This window comes from Vanessa cardui, chromosome 10 (genome assembly GCF_905220365.1).
Source record: "Vanessa cardui chromosome 10, ilVanCard2.1, whole genome shotgun sequence".
Lineage (NCBI taxonomy): Eukaryota > Metazoa > Arthropoda > Insecta > Lepidoptera > Nymphalidae > Vanessa > Vanessa cardui.
The window spans coordinates 12,029,089-12,052,631 of NC_061132.1; the positions used below are offsets into that span (position 1 = coordinate 12,029,089).

Genomic DNA, 23,543 nt, shown 5'->3' on the forward strand with positions numbered 1-23,543 from the left:
TACCTGCATCCACAAACCTGCATTGGAGCGTGGGACACAAGGAACACCTTATATTGGTTCCCAAGGTTGGTGGCGCAATGGATGGTTAATATTTCATATATCAGGTAGCCAGTTCACCTACCTATTAATATAAATATAAATAAATATAAATATAAATATAAATATGAGACAACATCACATATTATACATTGCTATGATCCCAATGTAAGTAGCTGAAGTACTTGTGTTATGGAAAATCAGAAGCAACAACGGTACCACAAACACCCAGACCCAAGACAACATAGAAAACCAATGATAATCTACATTGACTCGGCCGGGAATCGAACCCAGGACCTCGGAGTGGTGTACCCATGAAAACCGGTGTACACACCACTCGATCATGGGGGTCGTCAAGCTTATATTAAAAAATCTGTCAAAAGATCGCTTCATTTCACTTAATAAAATGATACAGCAAAATTAAATCGTCAGATAAAAAGAAAAATAAAAGTTTGCTCAACAATTGGTTCCTAGGAGGTTCTGATCCGAAAATAAATCCTCTTTACGCACATCCTAAGGGTCATCACCGTGGTTGATCCGACTTAGGTATCGCTCAGAAGGAAATATAAATCGTACAGAATTAGAATCTGTACATATAATAAAATTGGAGTGTCTGTTTGTAATATTACTATAACAGCTTCTTACTAAATGCACGGTACATATTTTTTTTTTTCGATTTTTGTTCGTTTTTCTGTCTGTTTTTGTTCCGACGATGTTAGGAACTACTGAACCGATTTTGAAAGGACTTTCACTGGCAGATAGCTGATATAAAAAAGTAGTTATGTTGGCTACTACGGAAACGTAGATGAAAACGAGGGCACTGCTAGATTAATAAAAATAATGTACACCTTAAAAAGGTCTTCAAAAAAGTCCTCTCTGGTTTACGACTATCACTTTGGGATATCCCAATCCCAATCAATAATAATTTTTTACCCTTTACTTTTTACGAGACATAATGGCTTATTTTCAAAGCGATTAAGCAATACAGCATTAATCCTATACAATAAAGTACCCATAATACATTAAGCATTAAATATAGACCAATATGGCTAAATACAGCGTGTAATTAAAATAAATATCTTCGAAGATATTACAGATTTAAAATGCTGGGACACAGCGGTTTGTATTATCTAATGACAAAAATGCTGTGAACGTTGTAAGACATTCTGTAGTATATTTAGTATCAGCATTGATCTTTGCGAATCTTGGGGCGGGTCGCTGGTACAAGTACATAGAGGTTTGTTTATGTCAAAAATCTATGTACTTTATATATAATGACATTCTGTGGCATATATACTATCAATGTTACACCCGTGCAAAGCCAGTGCTAGTTTATATATAACTAGCGCCCCGCCCCGGGTTCGCACGGATGCAATAACTGATACCAAAATATACTACAGAATTTGTTTATTTACGCCATGAATTATGTATACAAAAAATGTTTCTCTCGAATCACTCTATCTATTAAAAAAACCTCATCAAAATCCGTTGTGTAATATTAAAGATCTAAGCATACATAGGTACTGTTATACCATGTAATGTTGACAAAGAAGAATAAGTAGTTAAAGATAACGATTTCAAAGTATTATTGATAGCAGTATGTTCTTTTAAAGTAAACGAAGTCTAAAACTCCGGGCAGAAAGCCGAGCATCTAATTTCACCCCCAAAAACATTCCAAGCATGTTCTGTCCTTATATAAATAAAAATGAGCTTAATAAAATAATCCTGTATTCCCAACAATACGAAAATTCCATACAACGATGTTATGTGAACGAAATATTTATTACACAAATAAATAACTGTCTCGACCAACCCTCCGTATATCAAGTATCCTTTGTCGGCACAATCCGGTTAATTCCGGTTTCGGTGCTTAGACTTCAGTATTGTATGAATTCCTTGAAGTATGAAGCCTATCTTTTAAACTTCTTCTAGCATTTATATTCTTACTATTATTTGTCAAGCAATATTAATCTTTAGTCTGCATATAATAAAGTATATTTTTGTAATTTAATTGGCGATATGGAATAACTGCTGAGTCATCTTAGTAGTATCTACTTTTCAAACCAGTGATAACTTTTAATTTACTTTAATCCTGTTCAGTGCTTAATGATAGTCATAGTACTTAAATTAAGAATAATTTGAGTTCATTTTTTTTTTTTAAATATGAGACTACATCACATACATTACTCTGACCCCAATGTAAGTAGCTGAAGCACTTGTGTTATGGAAATCAGAAGTAACGACGGTACCACAAACACCCAGACCCAAGACAACATAGAAAACTAATGGTAATCTACATGGTCTCGGCCGGGAATCGAACCCGGGACCTCAGAGTGGCGTACCCATGAAAACCGGTGTACACACCACTCAACCATGGAGGTCGTCATTCAAATCTATTTCTATATCAATCATAACAGCCTGTAAATATCGCACTGATGGGCTAAGGCATCTTCTCCATTTGAGGAGAAAGATTGGACCATATCCCACTAAACTCCAATGCAGTTTGGTGTTTACATATGTAGTAGAATTTCGTTGAAATTAAACACATTCATGTTTCTTGTGGTGTTTTCCTTCACAACCAAGCACGAGATGAATTATAGACACAAATTAAGAACATGAAAAATCAGTAGTGCTTGCCTGACTTAGAATCTACAGTCATTGCTTAAGAAGCCCACGTTCTAACCACTACTATTATATTAATAAATAATAATAAATGCAATAATTACTTTGTATGCTACCTATTTTGATGAAACTTGGAAAAGAGATAGTATGAGTTCTGAGGACGTAGGTTAAATCACCCCTCGAGGGTAAAAGTGGGGGGGGCAGTTTTCGTCCCATAGGTAAAGTTTTATTAAATTCAGATAAAGCTACAGGATAAGCATAATAAAAATCTAAAACAAAAATATTTAATTGATTTAATATATATTTACACTACAAATGATAATTTGACCAATTTATATTTGTTTTAGACTGTCCCCATTTATCAAGAAATAAACATATCAACAATATATTTAAACAGAAGCTGACAAATTAACAATACACAATAACTTTATGGATACCTAATTTAACAAGACCTCACGACAAAGAGTTATTCGCGGACATAAATTGCTTTTCAGATGTTATTCTTGTCTCTTACAATATGTCAAAAACACAGCTCGTAAATTAATTATGATAAACAAGCGTGTTATATTTGCGCTAGACTACGGTATTGATAAAACAGCGATCTATACTTTTCGTAAATATATTTCCCATCGACATTCAATATTAATAAATAAAAATTTTAACAAAAAGAAAAACCGACTTCAAAAAAACACTATTTTAAAACAAATAAAAATGCACTAAAAAGTAATAATAATAATTGCATATTTAACATATTTTTTAGAGTCTGGTTCACTCAAAATTTTATCTCCAATACGAATAAATTTCCTAAGCAGTGAGATACATAAAGGCTGTTACCTTACGTTCAATTTTAAGCACCATAATCTATACCCTATACTAATATTATAAATGTGAAAGTTACTCTGTCTCACTCTCTGTCGCCCTTTACTACCAAACCAATGAACTGAATTTGGTGAAATTTGATATGGAACAAATTTGAACTCCAAGAATGGACATAGGCTACTTTTTTACCTAACACATGACAACCGAACCCATAAAACGAGAAAGGAGCCGCAGGAGACAATTAGTAACTTATAAGTAGGTATTATTACTGTATATTTTTACATTGTACTTCAAATTCCTCTGAATGTAGCTCAAAATTGTATGCGACAGGGGAATACTCAGTGAATTGTTCCATTGAAAAAGTTTATACGCTATTCCAAAGGGCACGTAGTGTACCCTAATGATGCTTGTTACCATTTTTCCTCAAAAATATAACACACCGCTTGCATTTCTAACTAGCTATTTGACTGTCAACAAATTTCAACTGTGAATATTTTTAGGAATATTTAAAAAAAAAAGTAAAGTAACAGCCTGTAAATTTCCCACTGCTGGGATAAGGCCTCCTCTTGCATTAAGGAGAGGGTTTTGGAACATATTCCACCACACTGTTCCAATGTCTGTTGCTGGAATGCACATGTGGCAGAATTTCGATGAAATTAGGTTTCCTCGCAATGTTTTCCTTAACCGCCGAGCACGAGATGAATTATAAACACAAATTAGGCACATATATATAGGGGTGCTTGGCTGAGTTGGAACCCGCAATCATCGGTTAACGCACTCGTTATAACTGGGCTCGGCTCTATGTGACCTACGACATGAAAATTTCATGTTTTCTAAAAAAATATTGGATATTTTCAACCTAGCGCTGTATGAATGCACTTGTTAGAGCTAAAAGCTTCTATTAGAACTGTAATCTATTTTGAAAATGCATGCGATTTTCTGAAATAGAATTGGGCTCTAGCTGGAAGGAATATACTGAGGATTAAGTAAGTGATAAGAGGAGACAAGTTGAGCGTGATTGGGAGGAGAGCAAAATAAGGTTTATTTGATTTGCGTGCAAGAAAATCTCTTTAATTTGAAAAATGTGTTGGCGCGCAGCTTGACTCCTGATAAGGCGTCTCTACACCCCCCTGTAAGTAATGGTCAATGCTACATTATATAATATTTAATGGTATATATAATAATAATACATATTGATTGATTCCACAATATTTATTGGTTTTTAAATTAGATTTTACTAAATAATATGTATATGGAATAGAAAACGTCAAAATATAAATAATTTTTCTTTGGTCCATATTTCAAAATGAATAAATTTTAACACACTAGATTTTAGTGACTTCGAAATTCAGCTACCATATTTGACCCATACACCGGTTAAATAAAAACTTATTAAATAGCCTCGCTTTAAAACTTCGCCTGTCGTTGAAAATGTATATCAAAGGAATGTTTTAATAAATAATGAATGAAATCTCTACTACTATGACGCTGTCATTAAAAAAGTCATTAAAAAATTGTTAATGATTCATTTCCTCTTGATAATTAAAACTCTAAGTCAAAGTAAACAGTACGTATTTATTCCTCATTATGAGATAATCTATTTTCTACACAAGAAAAAAATTCTAATCCACTGAAATTATATATTTATTTTCCTATGCAACCTTTAACTTCAAGTTCACAAATTATCTTATTATGCGTTAATAAGTACAACTAATGTGTTAAGAAGTTTTACTGGACGAATTTTGGTTATGGTATTTGCAGAACAAAACTGAACAGAAGATAGTATAACGAATTCTTGACTGATTTTGGTAAAAGTATTCATTTCCAAGGTATAGTGAAGTGAATTTTGATACGAGTATTCCATTCCCAAGAGATGAGACTGCACAGGATATTGTGCAAAAGGTTATGACCAAACACAAGTTTGAGCTCTTTGTGCTTATGATCCGATAGATTTCAATAGAAGAATTCAGATCGAATTCAGGCATAGGTCCAAAATTATTGACAATTTACAGGCTACTGGTACTACAGGTACAGGTAAAAAAAAATCAAAATTAGTTTCAATTTAATTCAAGGACAGAAGTTCTCTAGGAAGAGGCAGTCATGAAGATATATATACTAATATTATAAATGTGAAAGTAACTCTGTCTGTCTGTCACTCTTTCACGACCAAACGTACGAACCGAATTTGATGAAATTCGGTATGCAGCAAACTTGAACTCCAATAAAGGACTAGGCTACTTTAGGCTACTTTTTTGCCTGACGCATGACAACTAGTCTTAGTATATACGTGTGTTCTGAAATCACCATCGTCCCTCACCAATTTTTCTCTCTCACAGACGTACAAATACATTTTTCAAATAAAATTTCAATAACTTTATTCAAGTGGGCTTTTACAAGCACTTTTGAATCGTCATTTAACAATCAAGTGAAGCTACCACCGGTTCGGAAAGTTGATTCTACCGAGAAGAACCGGCAAGAAACTCAGTAGTTACTCTTTTTCAACATTTAAAAAAAAACAGTCATGTTAGTTAATACAATTATTTATATTAATATATCCTGCCTAGATGTCAACAGGTTTCCAAGCCTTTTTATCATCTACAAAATCATGTATCGAATAATACGCCTTTTATACCAATGTATTTTTTTATAAACGATTTAAATTTACGAGACGGCAAAGTTAAAAATGTCTGCATCATTCCTATTGCACATTGATCACGAGTTTATAAATGTCTGTCTCCAAGAACAAAACGCTAGACTATTTACCTAAATTTCTTAAAAAAAAAACAAAACATTTTACAGATATAACCGTTCAAGAATCTCATCTACAAGAATCTTTAGTATAAGCTTTTCGTTTCATATTAGATATTACAGCTATATTCCGCTAATTTAAATATTCGTATTCGACAAAGATGCAAAATAAAAAACATCTTACCGAATTTTGGTTCGGTTTTCTTGCGTTTTGTGTTATATGTTTTATGTTACCCAAAAACGTTATATGTCACGTAAAATATTATTCAGTCGCCTCATATATTATAGTTAATCACGCTGTAGTTGATATTATGTAGTGACGATAATGTATATGAAAGTTTAATGTCACTTTGAGTTTTCAAGTCGTAAATATGTAATGCATCCTGTGATGGAAAACGCCTCGAAGAAACATGTGCCTCAGAAGTGTCTCAGTGTACAGTCAGAGTAAGAAAACCATCGTCAGTTTTCGAACTTATTCCTTTATCAAGTCCTAAACTCTTAATACCTTTTGAAACTAAAGCACTAAACTGACAATTGCATATAAAATTAAACTTACATAGTATGATAACTTGGTTCAAAATAGTGTAACATCTTTGGACTACGTCTAGTTTATATTAAAATGAAATCTTTTTAATGTCGTAATTAGTCATAACAAATTTAAATTAGATATGATATATTTTACTGAATTTTCAAAATATGGCTGTTAATTTCATATATTCTCGATCGGTAAAGCAGATTATCGCTCATACTGAGCACACGAAAATAGATCTTAAGATGAACCTTTTCTTACCCCGACTGTACATCAGCAGTAAGGCGCATGAATTAGATTTTTAATAAGTAACGCCCCTCTAAGTGCACTGCTAGACAATGTATATACTAAGCCGTATAACATGAATTAGTACTAGAATTACTTCTCATATTGTCTTTACGTCATGTCATACGGACCGAAATTGCTCAGAGCGCGTACATCTTCACCGATGATTGCGACTTTGAACCCAAGCAAGCATTACTGAATATTCATGTGCTTAGTTTGTATATATAATTCATCTCGAGGTTAGAGGTGAAGGAAAACATACCAAAACAAACAAACCTGTAGGTGTCTAATTTCAAAGAAATTCGGCCACATGTGAATCCATCACCCCGTACTGGAGCAGCTTGGTGGAATATGCTCCTAACCTTCTCATCAAAAGGAGAATAGACCTTAGCCCAGTAGTGGGAAATTTACAGGCTGTTACTATTACTATACGGCCATTGACACGGAAATGCCACCAGGTGAAACGTGTGGGCAGCGAATGGTCGTGCACTCAGTTTATTAACTTAGTAAAAATTGGCCGAGACAGCATTGGAACTGCTCAGTGTTAAAGGACTTATTTTGCTTTGTGATTATTGATGACTTGTGACTATTTGTAGATTCATTGAATTTTTTAAATACGATCTTGTTTGCCATTTTAACCACATAGGCCAACACTTTATCGTCTGATGAGGTAGTCTTTAATTAATTTCTTACCAATAATAGGGAGAGGTGATTTGATAAATGAAAAGAGACAAAATAATTACTAATGCAAGCTCTACAGCATTATTGGAACAAAATTTTGGGACTTTACATTAACAATCCGTACATATCAATCATAAAGCATTCAATAAATTCTATAGTTTTCATTATCATCCTCCTACCCTTATCCCAAAATTACTTGAGATCGGCGCAGCATTCTTCCATACTTCTCTGTCTGACGTCATCTTACAAGTAACATTATTTCCAGCCATATCGTCTTTCACACAATCCATCCATCGTTTCTTTCATGCCTTTCCTCTATATCCATCCAAATTCTAAAAAATAGTCTATTTGAATAAAGACTATTTAGTTTTTGACTAGTATTTGTAAGGTTGTTTGATAAATTGGCTACTCTCTCCCCTCTAGAATCTAGGTTACAAAAAAGAATGAAAGAAGTGAAAAGAGGCCATTGGAGTGCTACTGTTGATGTAGACTTTTTATTCCCTGGTCTCAATTAATTATTTCCTTAGTTATTAAAACACGCTGTGAATTTAACGTTTAATTAACATTATATTCAAGACGGGAAGTTTATGAAAATGATTATTTTTCTTTCAATAATTAATATGTATTTAAAAGAGTGAATAATTTGATATAATTAAAGTCTTCTTTTTCCCGCCAGTGTCGAAGCGTCGTGATGAATAGCTCACTGTTATGAATATATGTAATATGTCTTCAATATATTTGATTTCGATTCAAATTTTTGACTAAAGTATTTTAAAACTTTCCCAAAAGATACTATCAATAAAGACTAAACTATTGTACGGTATTTTTTTTAAGTTCCCTATATATATTTGGGCTTATAAGTTAGTTTTAGAAAACAGTTGTGAAAAGAGAATTTTTAACAAATAATCTGTCATAAAATCATTACTATTTATTTGGAATATTTTCAATAGATATATATGTTTATAGATCTGTTTTAAGTTACGATACGTAAGTATATGATAGTTATTTGACTCAAGGTTAGATTTAGAAAACCTGTGAATACGGCTAATACAACATAAACACTCAGAAGCGTTTATAATATAAAATTAAATATTTAGGATACAATTAAGATTTAATTATTAGTTTACACATTACCGGTTATGTTTAACACATTAGTATGCATAATATATGATACACACATTATATGTCATGTGCTTATATTGATAACGTCGGAGGTAACGTCTAGGGAGATAACAGCTCAATAGAAATTACAATACGAAGTTTGAATACAGAAATATAAAAAGTCAAACTTTTAAATGGGATACCTCCCCAATTTGTTGAGGACATCTTTTACATGACATTCAGGGTCTTAAGATCAAACTTATTTTGAAAAGTCCTTTCAATAACTTATCGGTTTCACCATTGTGCTTGTAAAAATGTCCCTTTGGGAGTATAACTTCAATACGGATTACGTAGCCTCGATCTAAATTGATTTATAAACATATCGGTTCATATATGTATCAAGATGATTATAATGACGCAGTGATTTCATTTGAAACATTCTGGTTTTAAAAGCATATTTTTTCTGTTATTTCGCCCAAATGCCACCAAACTTGGGAACTAAGATGGTCCCTTGTGCCTGTAGCTATACTGATACTGTTGATTGAGCGGTAGAAAATCTGATAAGTGGTTCGTACCTACCCAGACAGGCTTGCACAAAGCATTGTTACTTGGTGGTAGAGTAACAATGTCATGACCGATTTCAGCCACGACAGCTTATCTCAAGGAAAACTAGCCAACTACATAACTACAGTGGACCTCCCACAAAACTTTGCGTTTATTAAAAATATATTTTAGATATTAACTTAATAAAACCTTTTTTTAGTGTCAAATATATTACTTCTCTATGATCAACCAGTAACTCTTTCAGCTACCTTAAATGAGTTCTTTATTTAATTGTAATTAATCAATAAATTACAATCAAGACTTTTCTATAATTTTCCGAACATCAACGGCTGGAGCTCCTCAAAAGGAAACCATAGATATATTTTCCTATAATCACTTGAACAAAAAGTAGCTTACGCTACTAAGGGGACTACATGAGCTAAATGCAAGTTTTAAAATGCCAAAAAGTATATAATCCAATGCAATAAACCCAATGAAAAAAATATATGTTAATCTTCAGGATAGATGCTAGTTATTAATTGTGTTGAAAACATGATGTAATTAATTTGGTACGATAGAAAAAAATCGCAAAGTTCCCTCTAAAAAAGTCTTTTTTTGTTTGTCAGATTATTCTACAAACAATATACTAAAAATTTATTATCTTAATTATTTAGTAAAATCAATAGATTTTTTTTAAATCAGATTTTCTTATTTTCGACCAAAATGCGTAAGCATGTGTGCGTGAGCGCCTCGTACAGACACTGCCGGCCGAGGCCTGTTGCTATACAGACGTGTCGCTCTTTTCACCGCATCGTTGCGAATAAAATCGTAGATTTTATTTTTGTGTAATTTTAATTGTAAATTAATTGTCGAATATTATTCTTTTATGTAAATAAATATATTAAGTTCAAATAGTCTAGTTGTAGTTAGCCATTTATTTTTTTGTTAAGTTATTTTTTATAAAGTTTAATTTTGTAAACATGGGAAATAAAGTACAATCTGTGAAGAAAACTAAAAAAGGTTCATATAAATTAAAAAGCCGAACATATGAAAGATAATATGAAAACCTCGCCGCCTCGCTAAGCGTAGTGCGCGGGGGGACATGCCGTTTTTGTCGTTAGTGTAAGTGTGTGCGCGTGATTCTCAAGGGCAATTAGCTCCTGTAGTCCCCTTAAAATATAACATTCATAAGTGTGCAAATGTGCACTCTCTAATATCTTACTCTCATAAAAGGATGGCAACGGCACAACTAGAATTAGTTCAGGCACAAGAATGGCTTTCCGAGCTCTCTACGTACACGAGCTATGACGGTTCTCTGGGTTGTTACTGAGTCCAGAAATCCAGTTACACTCGGACTAGACCATCGAAGCAGACAACTCCATGATATCATATCATTGTTGTCAAAAATGTTGTTAAAAACCCTTAAAAAGGGAGGTCAATCTACCAGTAAATGCCCATTGTTAGGAAAGTCCTCTTAAGGGGATGGTTTTGGTATTGGTTTGGTTTGATTTGATGTATAGGCAGAATGTTGTGCTCGAGATAATCAGACATCAAGTACATTAAAAGCCATTTATTATTTCCCTGGTTTCAGCCGAGAATTGTCAATTAACATTCACGAGATCACCCAAGGATCAAGCCTGAGGCAATACGTTGAAGGAAATGCGAATACATCACAATTAAAGTATTACATAATACATACTAATATGTTCCTTATATCCATACAGTGTAGTCCAAGTTCGCTTCCAGCATTTTTACGCTTAGAACTTTTGAGCCACGCAACGGATTTTAATGCGGTTTTCGTCAATAAACACAGTGATTCAAGTGGATGGTTCATAGTAGAGAAAAGCCGGGAATTGTAACTGTCCTAATTTTTCTTGATGTTTGTGCTTCAATCAAAAAGCTGTATATACCTATGTATATAGATCTTTATTTTACCCCTGTGAAACCGGGTCGGTTACCTAATCTATATTTATATTATAAACGTGAAAGTCGGTCTGCCTGTCTTTCGCTCTTTCACGACCAAACCGCTGAACCGAATTTGACGAAATTTGCTCAAGCAAACTTGAACTCCAAAGAAAAGACATAGGCTATTTTTTTGCTTAACACATGACAACCCACACTTTAAAACAGGAGAGAAGCCGGGGACGACTACAAGTAAAGAATAAAATTGTTAAGTAATTTTGCAATCTTGAGCGTTCCGATCAATCTCCTTCGGGACATATTTATCTTAAGTGACATTTTCTCGATACTTCGTACTGCTACTGATAAGTCATTAAAGAAATTAAATTAAATTGTTAATGAAAAGCGATTATCTTGCTAAGTTAAAACGTCACTAATATAAAACGCTTTCACGTAAATTAATGGCTTTTTAAAAGCCCAAATTAACACTGTATTTTTAGAACTAACGAATTTTGCGCTACTATCTAATATTTAAAATAAGAACACCTACGCTTATTAGTAAGTAAAATTATACAAAGCCATAAATGATAAGGGTTATTATGGATATGATTAATTGCCATGTTGGAACATCTGCCATATTGGCCATATTTCAGCCACATTTTATAATGGCGTCACTTTCGAAAGGTTGGTGACGCATTAAATTTCCAGTAAGGAATGATTAAAATTTCTTACCTATATTATTTTAAAAAAAATTGAAAATAAATTTATCCCAAAAATGCGTCTTTTATAATCTAACCTGCATACGTGCGCGATAAATCTTTTATATGAGTAATGGGAGGTCGGGGTAAAATGGACTAGCAAATTGTGTTTTAAATTGAACTGGCGTGTAATGGGGTTCTCGAACCAGACGCCATAAGGATGAAAAGGTCCAAACGAAATAGAAAAACGGATGCTACGAATTCCCTAAATAATAGTGTGATATATTTTCCTTACTCTATAACAACATCCTGTAAATTTGTCACGGCTGGGCTAAGGCCTCCTCTTTGGAGAAGGTTTGGAACATATTCCACCACGCTGTTGCAATGCAAATTCAAATGCAATTCCAGTGGAATATGGTCGCAGGATTTCTATGAAATTAGACACATGCAGATTCCCTCGCGATGTTTTCCTTAACCGCCGAGTACGAGATGTATTATAAACACATGAATAAACAGTGGTGCTTGCCTGGGTTTGAACCCGCAATCATCATCAACATTCCATTAAATTTAACAAATATATAACACACTTAAATTAAAAAGTATCAATATTCTATTATTTATGATTGGTATTTATAAATACATAAATGATAATCGTAAAAACTTCACCAATTGGAAGTTAACACCAAATTTGCCTCTGAAGCTCGGTGTGAAAAGCAAAGTTGTTCACCTCAGTTCGTCGCCTAAAACTTTATAAGACGCAAATACACCCACACACTGAGTGCTCTGATATATCAACGGGAGCTTCTCGACGCAGAGCGCACTCGCATAATCTCCAAATATAATTAGGTACTCAGATTACAAATATTGAAAGCGAAGATATGCCCTTTTTGATTTGCCTCCTACAAATTGTACATGCCCAAAATAATTTCATACGTCGTTCGTGTAATATGTAAGTACATTTTTTTTATACATATTGTCATGTTATATTAATTAATTGTTAAACCATGATAAAACATGTTTATTTGTTTTGTATAACTTGCTTTTTATGTTATTAAAACTGTTATTAATTGCTTTTACTTAACAATTTGAAAGCCAAAGCGTTGTACCTAATGGTTTTTTTTATAGGTTCGCGGACGAGCATATGTGCCACCTAATGGTAAATGGTCACCATGCCTACTACCGAGAAGAACAGGAAAATCACTAGTTCATCTTTATCAATATTTAAAAATACAGAGTCATGTGAGTTAAATATAATTACTGCAATATATGTGTATATTACACAAATCCTGTCTGGCAGTCAACAAGCATTAGCCTAACGATTTTTATCATCTATATAATCTTATTTTGAATTAATTTGTCATATTCAGAAGTATTTTGGTCGTACAAATATATATATTTATAACTAACTTGGTCTACACATACATGACATTTTGATATATTAATACCTACTGTAATTATATGTAGTATTAATCGCATAATAGTTAAACAAATGAAAAAAATCAAATTATGACTGAAGTCGTAAATTATAAATATGATTTGTATCTAAAACGAAATGTATGAATGGTTTAAAAAATAATAATAATATTAGTGAACTTAATAATCTGTTAACACCGCGATAACTTAACATAATATAATATACATAATGGTGGGAATATGAGAGTATTTGATTAAAAGTACAAAGTGTAACGTTAAGTAATATCATTCTAATATGACAAGAGACAGACAGCTTAAAGACTTTATTAAAAATCCAGACGGGAAGCCTTATGAAAGGCGTCTGAAAAAGTCAGCCACCAGGGAGGGGAATGCAAATGGTTATATATAGAAAAAAATGTCTTATACCAGACCAGTTTATTCACGCGATTCCACTCGAGGTTTACGCGCTATTTTTGTGCGTATGTAACCTTTGATTTATACAACAACAACAACAGTCTCAATGAAAGATTTTTAATTTTCGTGACAACAATCTTGACTTTTAACGAACTGTTGTCAAGGATTATTATTTTTAAGCAACTATTAAATTAAATTGTTAAACAGGCTTTAGTAACAAACAATTTAAAAATTGCATACTTTAACTAAGCTAAGCCTCATTGGCGATATGTGAATCTTAAGTCAGATTTCCAACCAGAAGAAGGATTCATATTATGCTTAATTTTGTTGTAGGTACAATTAATGTCGGATATATAATATCGGATACATTTGCAACGTTTGTACCAAACTCTATTGTTACAGCGGTTGTGATATATATTCCAAGTTTCCAAAAATAGTATAAGAGCCTTAACCTAGCTTTAGTGAGACATTCATAGCAAATCTGAAATAATGACAACGACAAAAACAGCCTGTAAATTTCCCACCGCTGGGCTACACCTCTTCTTCAGTTTTGAGGAGGAGATTTGGAGCTAATTCCACGCTGCTCCAATGCGCGCTGGTTCATTCAAATGTGGCACAATTTCGTTTAAATTAGACACATGCAGGTTTCCTCAATATATTTTCCTTCGCCGTTAAATGGTCATTGAAAATTAGATGTTACGCATGCGCTGTCGTCAAACTTCCGTCAAAGCTATATACATATTTAAAATCTCATTCCTGACTGAATTTGTCCACGGCATTCATTACCAAGAGATACTAACTTACGACGCAAGATTTTATTATCATGCAAAAGTGCGCAAAACAAACTTTGACGACCACTGTACATTATTATCATTAGTTTTCTATGTTGTCTTGGATATGTGTGTTTGTGGTACCATCGTTACTTCTGATTTTCCATAACACAAGTGCTTTAGCTACTTACATTGGGATCAGAGTAATGTATGTGGTTTTGTCTCATATTTATTTGTTTATTTACTTATAAGTAGTGCCACCTCAATCTCGCGCTGGTGACCATCAGATTTCCCATTTGCTCATTTTAACTCAAACCATAAAAAAAGTATTTCAAGTTCTTTTATTCAATAAAATAATCCCCCTATGTATCGGCAGATCATGGAAATAAGCCGTCAGAGCTTCAGGCTGTATGGGGATTACGATTTTATAACCTCACAGAATGCATACGACAGGATAAATGACACGTAAAATTTCATTTCATTTTTATGCCGTATAGTTATGCTCGTAAAGAGACGTGGGAGCCGAGATGGCCCAGTGGTTAGAGCGCGTACAACTTAACCGATGATTGCGGGTTCTAATCCAGGCAAGCACCACTGAATTTTTATAAGCTTTACAGGACACAGTGTTCTAGATCACGAAATTTCCACCTATTTTCACGATTTTTTTTACCCCTAAAAATTTAAAAAAGAAATCTTTAATTTAGCAACAATTTATAAACAAAAAAATACAAAGAATTTTACACCTGAACGAAACAAGCAAAGCCGCAAGTATGAGCTAGTGTTTCATAAAAAACATTCATTATTCATACTTATGTTATGGATGTTCAGCATTATTAAAAAAGGGGTGATGAAACGCCCCCACGGGACAGCTGTCATGATGTAATAATAATTACGACAAAGAAAGTGATTTATTAAAATTGCAGTTTTGGTGGAATAGAGGTGTTTTTTTAAGCTGTGAAACCGATGACAACGGATTCAACTACAATGTATAAAATAATAATGTTGTCTTAAATTTTCGGGATTACACATTGAAATAAAACTAGCTAGTCACGGGTAGACGTCGGGATGTTAAAAAAAATAATTAATATACGCGATTCAAATCCGTTATAGCTAGTTTTATTTCAATGTATAAAATAGTTATGTTTAAAAATAGTTTGTATTATTATGTCATAAAATAGTTTGTGTTGTGTCAATTGTCATTTTTTTTTAATTATATAAATGAAATTACTAGTTTTTTTCGTGCTGATTTTGTTCTACAATTGATTCAACTATGAATATTGTATGCTAGTTAATAAAACGAGTTTTTACAGCATTGGAACTTTAATTCATATACGTAGTATGAACAGAAAAATAGTGCAGTGTTGAACATACAACCCCGTTTAATTATTATATAATAGATGAAAATCCATCTTTGCTCGGCCTAAAATAGATAAAATTAAACAAATGTTAAAATCCCTGCACGAAATATCCTTCTGGACCATCAAATGAACGCACACGATTATGTTTTTTTTATTTTTATTTCTTATATAAAATAGGTTGGCGGACGAAAATATGGGCCACCTGATGGTAAATGGTCACCATCACTCATAAACAATGACACTGTAAGAAATATTAACTATACCTTACATCATCAATGCGCCATCAACCTTGGGAACTAAGATGTTATGTCCCTTGTGCCTGTAGTTACACTGGCTCACTCACCCTTCAAACCGGAACACAACAATACTGAGTGCTGTTGTTTGGCGGTAGAATTACTGGTAAATGGGTGGTACCTACCCAGACAGGCTTGCACAAAGCCCTACCACCAAGTAAATATCTCGATTATAATTTTGCAGATATATGTGTTCCACTATAAAAATCTTTATTTTTTATCGATCTATAGTTCTAGATAGATTTTGAACGCGTCTTGTACTTAGTTACGTCACTAGCATAAAAATCCATTGTTTATCAAACAATATAACATTTGGGTTGTCTGGAAGAGATGGCTAATAAACCATAAGTCCGCCCGTTGTACAACACTTTTAATGTACTTCTTTTGTTTTTTTGTAAATTATTTTTTTGTATTTTATTAATTTTGTGTCACTTTCTTTTTTTTGTTATTTGTTTGTGGTGTGCAATAAAGAATAATTCATTCATTCATAACAGTATTATAACCTTCTTAAAAACGCACTGCATATTATATACCTATATATGTATAAGATATATATATTGAAATAGTAGTTTTCTTTCAGTACAACAATACATTAAAAAAGTCTTATTAATAAATGATTCATATATATTTAGTTGCAAGTGTATAGGCTTTTCTTAACACAAATGATACATGCTACATACTATGTAAAATAGTTGTTTCAAAAACATATACATACCTCCACAAGTCTCTCTAAAGTCGGGACAGCAATCACCCAATTTCAAGCAAGCGTGGTCACAATAACACGGTTTATCCGTCAAGTCCTCTATTATCGCGTTCTGATGGGCCTTTTGTACCACGCACGAGCTGTCCCGCCCGGGACAGCACAGGTTCGCGTCCCGGCAGTAATTTGCATTACATTGTCCCGCCAAATAGACGGCACTCAATATACCGACCCAGTAGCGAAACATTTTTATTATTATAAATTGAAATTTTAGAACTAATTCCTTTTTCAAATTTAATTACGATATTATTTTTATTTGGTTTTTTATGTATCCATCAATGAATCTGAAACAAACAAAATATCATATTAATACATTGCACATACGTCCATTCATAAATAACATTTGTCATCGAATTGGCGAGATTTCATTGGTCGAGAGCTTTAGCAATCTGTGATATTCATTTTTGATTGGCGAAAAAATGGCGTTTGAACGTAAATGAACGCTATTGGAACTTTGGAAATAAAATAAAAGTGGTTATAAGTATTTAAGTGAATAGTTGTATTTAAAATAAACATATATTTATCAAGTATTGTTAATATAAGTAAATAGCATAAAATACATAAGTTAAATAGACTGTAGTTATAGCGTATAAAAGTACACAGAGGTCGTGGATTCAAATGCGGTGCCAAGTCAAGAGTCTAAAGAAATGTTTTACATTTAGGTAACTAAAAAAAAAAATTTAGGTAATTGCAAATGGGTCTATTGTTCCAGTTTAAAACATATAAAGCGAAGTATTTCAAGAGTTCGTTGGTGAACAACCCTCGCGGTTACACCCTTGCGTCAAGGCCATCTGATACCCGGTAAAGATTCGGCTGCAGTAAAATATCACAAATTCCAATTAATTTACACGTGTTTGCCCTCCATCCCACACGTGTGACCGCAGCTTTACCGGAGGTTCACGTGCGGTTTTGATTGAAATTTTTGATTCCGTAATCGATTTTATTTTAAGGGATGATTGGATTTGGAACGAGCTTTAGTTTATGTGAAGGTTCGCTTCGGTGAACTTTGTCACTATGTAAATTGCAATTAAAAAAAAAACTATCTTTTAATTTCAGTAGCAAAATGTAACAGAAATACACATAGATAATTTAATATATTATTATCCCTGTATACTATATATTAAACATATAGTTATACTCGGTAGCTATTGTCCTATTTGTACATATAAATGTATACTCATATATTTATATATGTTTGTCACGACAATCAAATGGACGGTATAATATCTGCAGCGCCATCTAGCGTCAACATAGAACAATATTGATGGTATATATATGTACCATTGTCGTCTCCATGTACAATAAATATACATACCTATGTTCCAAGTTTCCTAGTATCAGATAAACAGCGATAATGCTGATCTCAAATATATAACATATATTGCAATATATAAGATTATATAAATAGTAAAATAATGCTTAAAAAAAAATATAATAATATTGTGAATGGCATATGCCTCCTGTGAGGTTTGAACTCACGACCCCTGGTTTACGAGACCAGTGCTCTACCACTGAGCTAAAGAGGCTTGTGATTGCGAGACGAAATAACAGTACAGTTACGTAGTTGTCTATATGTATTAAGAAATAATAATAAAGGATTTTACTTTTATTTATTCTTTACAATTAAATTATTATCTTCATTCTCGAGTTTGGCTAAGGAAATTAAAATTTGTTTTATTTTGTTATTGTTACAACTTATATGTACTTGAAACTTAACAAAAGTTTTATATTATATACTTATACAATTAAGAAAGGGAATTATAATAATTTAATTAGATACATATTTTATTATAGTTTTAGTCAAAACTTCAATAGAAAATAAGTTTTTTTTTTATAATTATAGTGCAATGTACAAAGGATAAAGTTATGCTTGTAGGAAATAAGGGTTATATCCCCTTAATTGAAACATCAAGTTGAAGCCATATAAAAAAAAGAGTAACTACTGAGTTTCTTGCTGATTCTTCTCGATAGAATCTACGTTCCGAAACGGTGGTAGCTTCAATTAATATAGTTGTTAAATGACGATTCAAATGTGCTTGTAAAAGCCAACTTGAATAAGGTATCCTTGTATTAGAGACGAAATAAATCATCAATGTTTGCTGAATAAGAAAGTGCACTAAGGGGTTCAATAGTAAGGGCTGTGTGAAATTACTCTTCAATATTTATTTTAGTATTCTTAAATCAATACATCATATGTATAAATTTTAACTGTAAATATAATTCGTGAGATACAGTATTAGTTGAATATTGGGTGCGGAACCCTAAAAAAAAATAATACATAAGGAAAGCGAACAAATGATCGCCTGAAGGCGGGAAAACGCTTTTTTCATTATGTGACGATTCCTACCAGTTCGTTCTAAAAAGAAATTCATTTAAAAAACCTAATACACAATTAACGACAATATTATGTAACAATCTATACTCACTAACACCTGTGCCTATTACTTATATATAACAACAACAACAACAGCCTGTAAATTCCCACTGCTAGGCTAAAGGCCTCCTCTCCCTTTGAGGAGAAGGTTTGGAACATATTCCACCACGCTGCTATAATGCGGATTGGTGGAATACACATGTGGCAGAAATTCTATGAAATTTGTCACATGTAGGTTTTCTCACGATGTTTTTCTTCACTGCTGAGCACGAGATGAATTATAAAGGCAAATTAAGCATATGAATCAGCGGTGCCTGCCTGGGGTTGAACCCGCAATCATCGGTTAAGATGCACGTGTTCTAACCACTGGGTCATCTCGGCACTTATATATAATAGGATAAAAAACGTAGTATCTCATCCCAGTTAAAATGCAGGTTTCCTCACGATGTTTTCCTTCATCGCCAAGCTCGAGATGAATTATAAATTCAAATAAGGCACACAAAGTCAATGGTGCTTGTCTAGGTTTGAATCCGCAGTCATCGGTTAAGATGCCCCCTTTTTAGCCACTGGGCCATCTCGGCTCTTGATGACGAGTTAATTCCTTAATTTCGTAATAGTATTTTATATACATAACTTCGATATGAGAATCTAATTAACAAAAATCAAAATTCACACAATTCAGGCTAATTTTTATAAGCAGTTTTGTATCTTTTTGCTATTTATATTCAATTTAAATCAACCGGTACGAAATGTAGATTCTACCGAGAACCGGTAAGAAACTTAATAGTTACTCTTTTCTAGTCTTTCCAAATACCATTAAATGTATGTAATATTTGTCGCTGTTTGTCGCCCACGACTTCGCGTTTTAGGCTTACATTAAGTTACATGTAAAAAGTAAGCTAATTACTTCCTTAAAGTTCAAGCTCACTTCATTTAATATTAAACTGTATCTATACAACTATATATATGCATCTATATATACAGAAAAGAAATAAGATTAGTACCACAAATTTTAATTTTTATTTTGATAACTATTATATATGCAACCTCAGCTGCAGTGCAACCTTCTACAAAAAAAAAACATTGTAATCAAAATCGAATATTATTTATTATTAAAGTATTAAAAATCACTTTTGAAACGTCATGTTACAATATTGGATTAAATTTTAAACTACCATACCGGATCGTAATGTAGATTCTACCCAGATATACCGGCAAGAAATTCAATAGCTATTATTATCCAAAACAGATTGGCGTTGTAATTAAATATAATTTATAATATATGTATATTCTATACTTAATAAACAATTTCTTTATCTACAAACTGTGCCCGCGACTTTAAACGCATTTTGAATTAAACAAAAAAGTTATAATTGTAGCCTAAGTTACTCCTTATAACATCAGCTATCTACCAGTAACAGTCCCATTAAAATCGGTTCAGCCTTTCCAGAGATTAGTCGAAACAAACATACCGACAGACGACGACTGTCCCTATGTATGCTTAGATCTTTTAAACCACGCAACGGATTTTGATGCTGTTTATCTAATAGATAGAGTGATTCGAGAGGAATATTATTGCATATAATACATGGACAATATAGTAAAGAAACACTGATCATTTTAGAAGTTTCTAATGCGATTTCGATAAACAAATTCTGTAGTACTAAATTGAGTATCAGCATTGGACTGCTGGGAAGCCGGGGCGGGTCGCTAGTAATATTTATTATGCCTTAATGGCGTTATTAATTCATTATAAAGTCTATTACAACCACAAACAAACACAAGTACATAAACTAACATTGTTTTACAAATGGCTTTATGTTTAAAACACAATACGACTGAGAAGTCTCGTCACGTTTCAACATACAAGTTCAAAACGAGGGAATATTGTATGTGTTCCCACGACGAACGTTTTAAAACATATTTATATGAAACGTACATATAGTCATATACTGACTTTGAAACTCATATTTCTGTTTTAGGGTTGCGTATTTCAAATTCATGTCAAAAAACCATTGATTAATATTACTTAATGTAATGTAAATACTTAATTACTTAATAAAAATACGAAATCACTACATAGTATAAAGTCGCTTTGGCGCCATATCCCAATGTATACTCTTAAATCTTTAAAACTACGCAACGGATTTTGATGCGCTTTTTTTAATAGATAGTTATGGCCCAGTGGTTAACTGATGATTTCGGGTTCAAACTCAGGCAGGCACCACTATATGTATGTGCTTAATTTGTGTTTATAATTCATCTCGTGCTCGGCGGTGAAGGGAAACATCGTGAGGAAACCTGCATGTGTCCAATTTCATCGAAATTCTGCCACATGTGCATTTCACCAACCCGCATTGGAGCAACGTCATGGAATATGTTGCAAGCCCTCTCCTTAATGAGAGAGGAGGCATTATCCCAGCAGTGGGAAATTACGGGCTGTTACTTGTTGAGTTATTCGAGAGGAAAGTTTTTGTGCATGTGCATATAGTAAAGAAACACTGATAATTTTAGAAGTTTCCGATGCGATGTCTTAAACAAACAAATTCCTTAGTACATTTAATGTCAGCTTTATACCCACGCAAAGCCGGGGCGGGTTGCTAGTTAATGATAAAAAGCCATTGAGTGAACTTATGATTGGTTGACTTCTAGTCACGACATTACACACATATATAAGTGTATTTAACAAACATGAATGTATTATTAAATTTTCTAAAAGTAACTACTGAGTTTCTTGCCAGTTCTCGGTAGAATCTACTTTCCGAACCAATGGTAGTATCACTTAGTATAGATGTTAAATTGACGATTCAAAAGTGCTTGTAAAACCGTACTTGTATAAAGCATATTTTTATTTTTGATGAGATTACAACAATATCGTGAGGGAATGATAGGTGTTAGGTACCCTCTGACCTTATCTGTACCTCTGAAATATTTCTAATACAATTTTGTGAAGTTCGACTGAGTAATTAAGACTTGAATATATAAATAAACTCAATTTTATTATTTCATAACAATAATTTTTAGTATTACGGAACCCTATCTACTATCTACGTGTCGGACTTGCCATATTTCCTCACACGTACATTTGCAATCAAAATTTGAACGGAGCTTCGAAAGTCAGCTTTGATATGCACTTTTATATTTTGTTTTACGACCTCTATATATCAGCTGGTGGAGTTAAATTACTATTGACCAATGTCCAAACAAAAATGTATAAAAAGGAGTATCAGCTCGTAAATGAAACACAGACTTCTCCTCAGAAGGTTTGGTGGTGGTTGGTTCCGACACCATACGGATACACTGGTTGCATATAATCTTCATTGATTATATGCACGAGATAAATTAACAAATAACAACAACAGCCTGTAAATTCCCACTGCGGGGCTAAAGGCCTCCTCTCCCTTAGAGGCGAAGTTACTGTTCCAGTGCGGGTTGGTGGAATACACATGTGGCAGAATTTCTATGAAATTTGTTACATGCAGGTTTCCTTACCATGTTTTCCTTCACCGCTGAGCACGAGATGAATTATAAAGACAAATTAAGCACATTAATCAGAGGTGCTTGCCTGGGTTTGAACCCGCAATCAACGGTTAAGATGCACTCGTTCGAACCACTGGGCCATCTCGACTCTTTTTATCCAAGATAGGCAACAATTCATCAGTCAGACGTTTATTGAAGTTAGTGAACTTCTGTATAAAATAAGCCCAAAGCGAACTTCACCAGAACTGTATATTTTTTACCATTCGTTAACAGGATAGCAAGTGGGCCAAATAATAACAAGGGGGTGATAAGTATGCCCCTTGTGTATTTTGTACTTTTGAATCATAATTTAACAACTATTTTAAGTGAAGCTACCATCCGTTCGGAAAGTAGATTCTACCGAGAAGAACTGGAAAGGAATTCATTAGTTACTCTTTCATAACAACAACAGCCTCCTAATTCCCACTTCTGGGCTAAGGCCTCCTCTCCTATGAAGGAGAAGGTTTTGTTGTTGTTTTTCTTCACCGCCGAGCACGAGATAAATTATAAACAGAAATTAAGCACATCATCGGTTAACATACACGCGTTCTAACCACTGTGCCATCTCGGCTTATATATATACACTATAATGAAACTATTAAACATATATTCAATTTACAAAATTATTTGTTGATTTGTACAATTTTAAACACGTATATTAAAAAAAATACAACAGCAAAT

General features: G+C 33.2%; 1 protein-coding gene and 1 non-coding gene across 2 annotated transcripts in view; both read right to left on the reverse strand.

The window, feature by feature from the left end:
- The window catches only part of LOC124532941 (somatomedin-B and thrombospondin type-1 domain-containing protein), a 75,660-nt gene that overhangs the window by 36,666 nt on the left and 15,451 nt on the right, over nt 1-23,543 (reverse strand). The window contains exon 2 of the mRNA XM_047108073.1: nt 16,925-17,253. Coding sequence (XP_046964029.1) covers nt 16,925-17,156 — 232 coding nt within the window. The 5' untranslated portion in view covers nt 17,157-17,253. The remainder of the gene's footprint in view (nt 1-16,924; nt 17,254-23,543) is intronic.
- Trnat-cgu lies at nt 18,424-18,495 on the reverse strand. Its single transcript has one exon. It is a non-coding gene; the product is annotated as a tRNA-Thr (tRNA).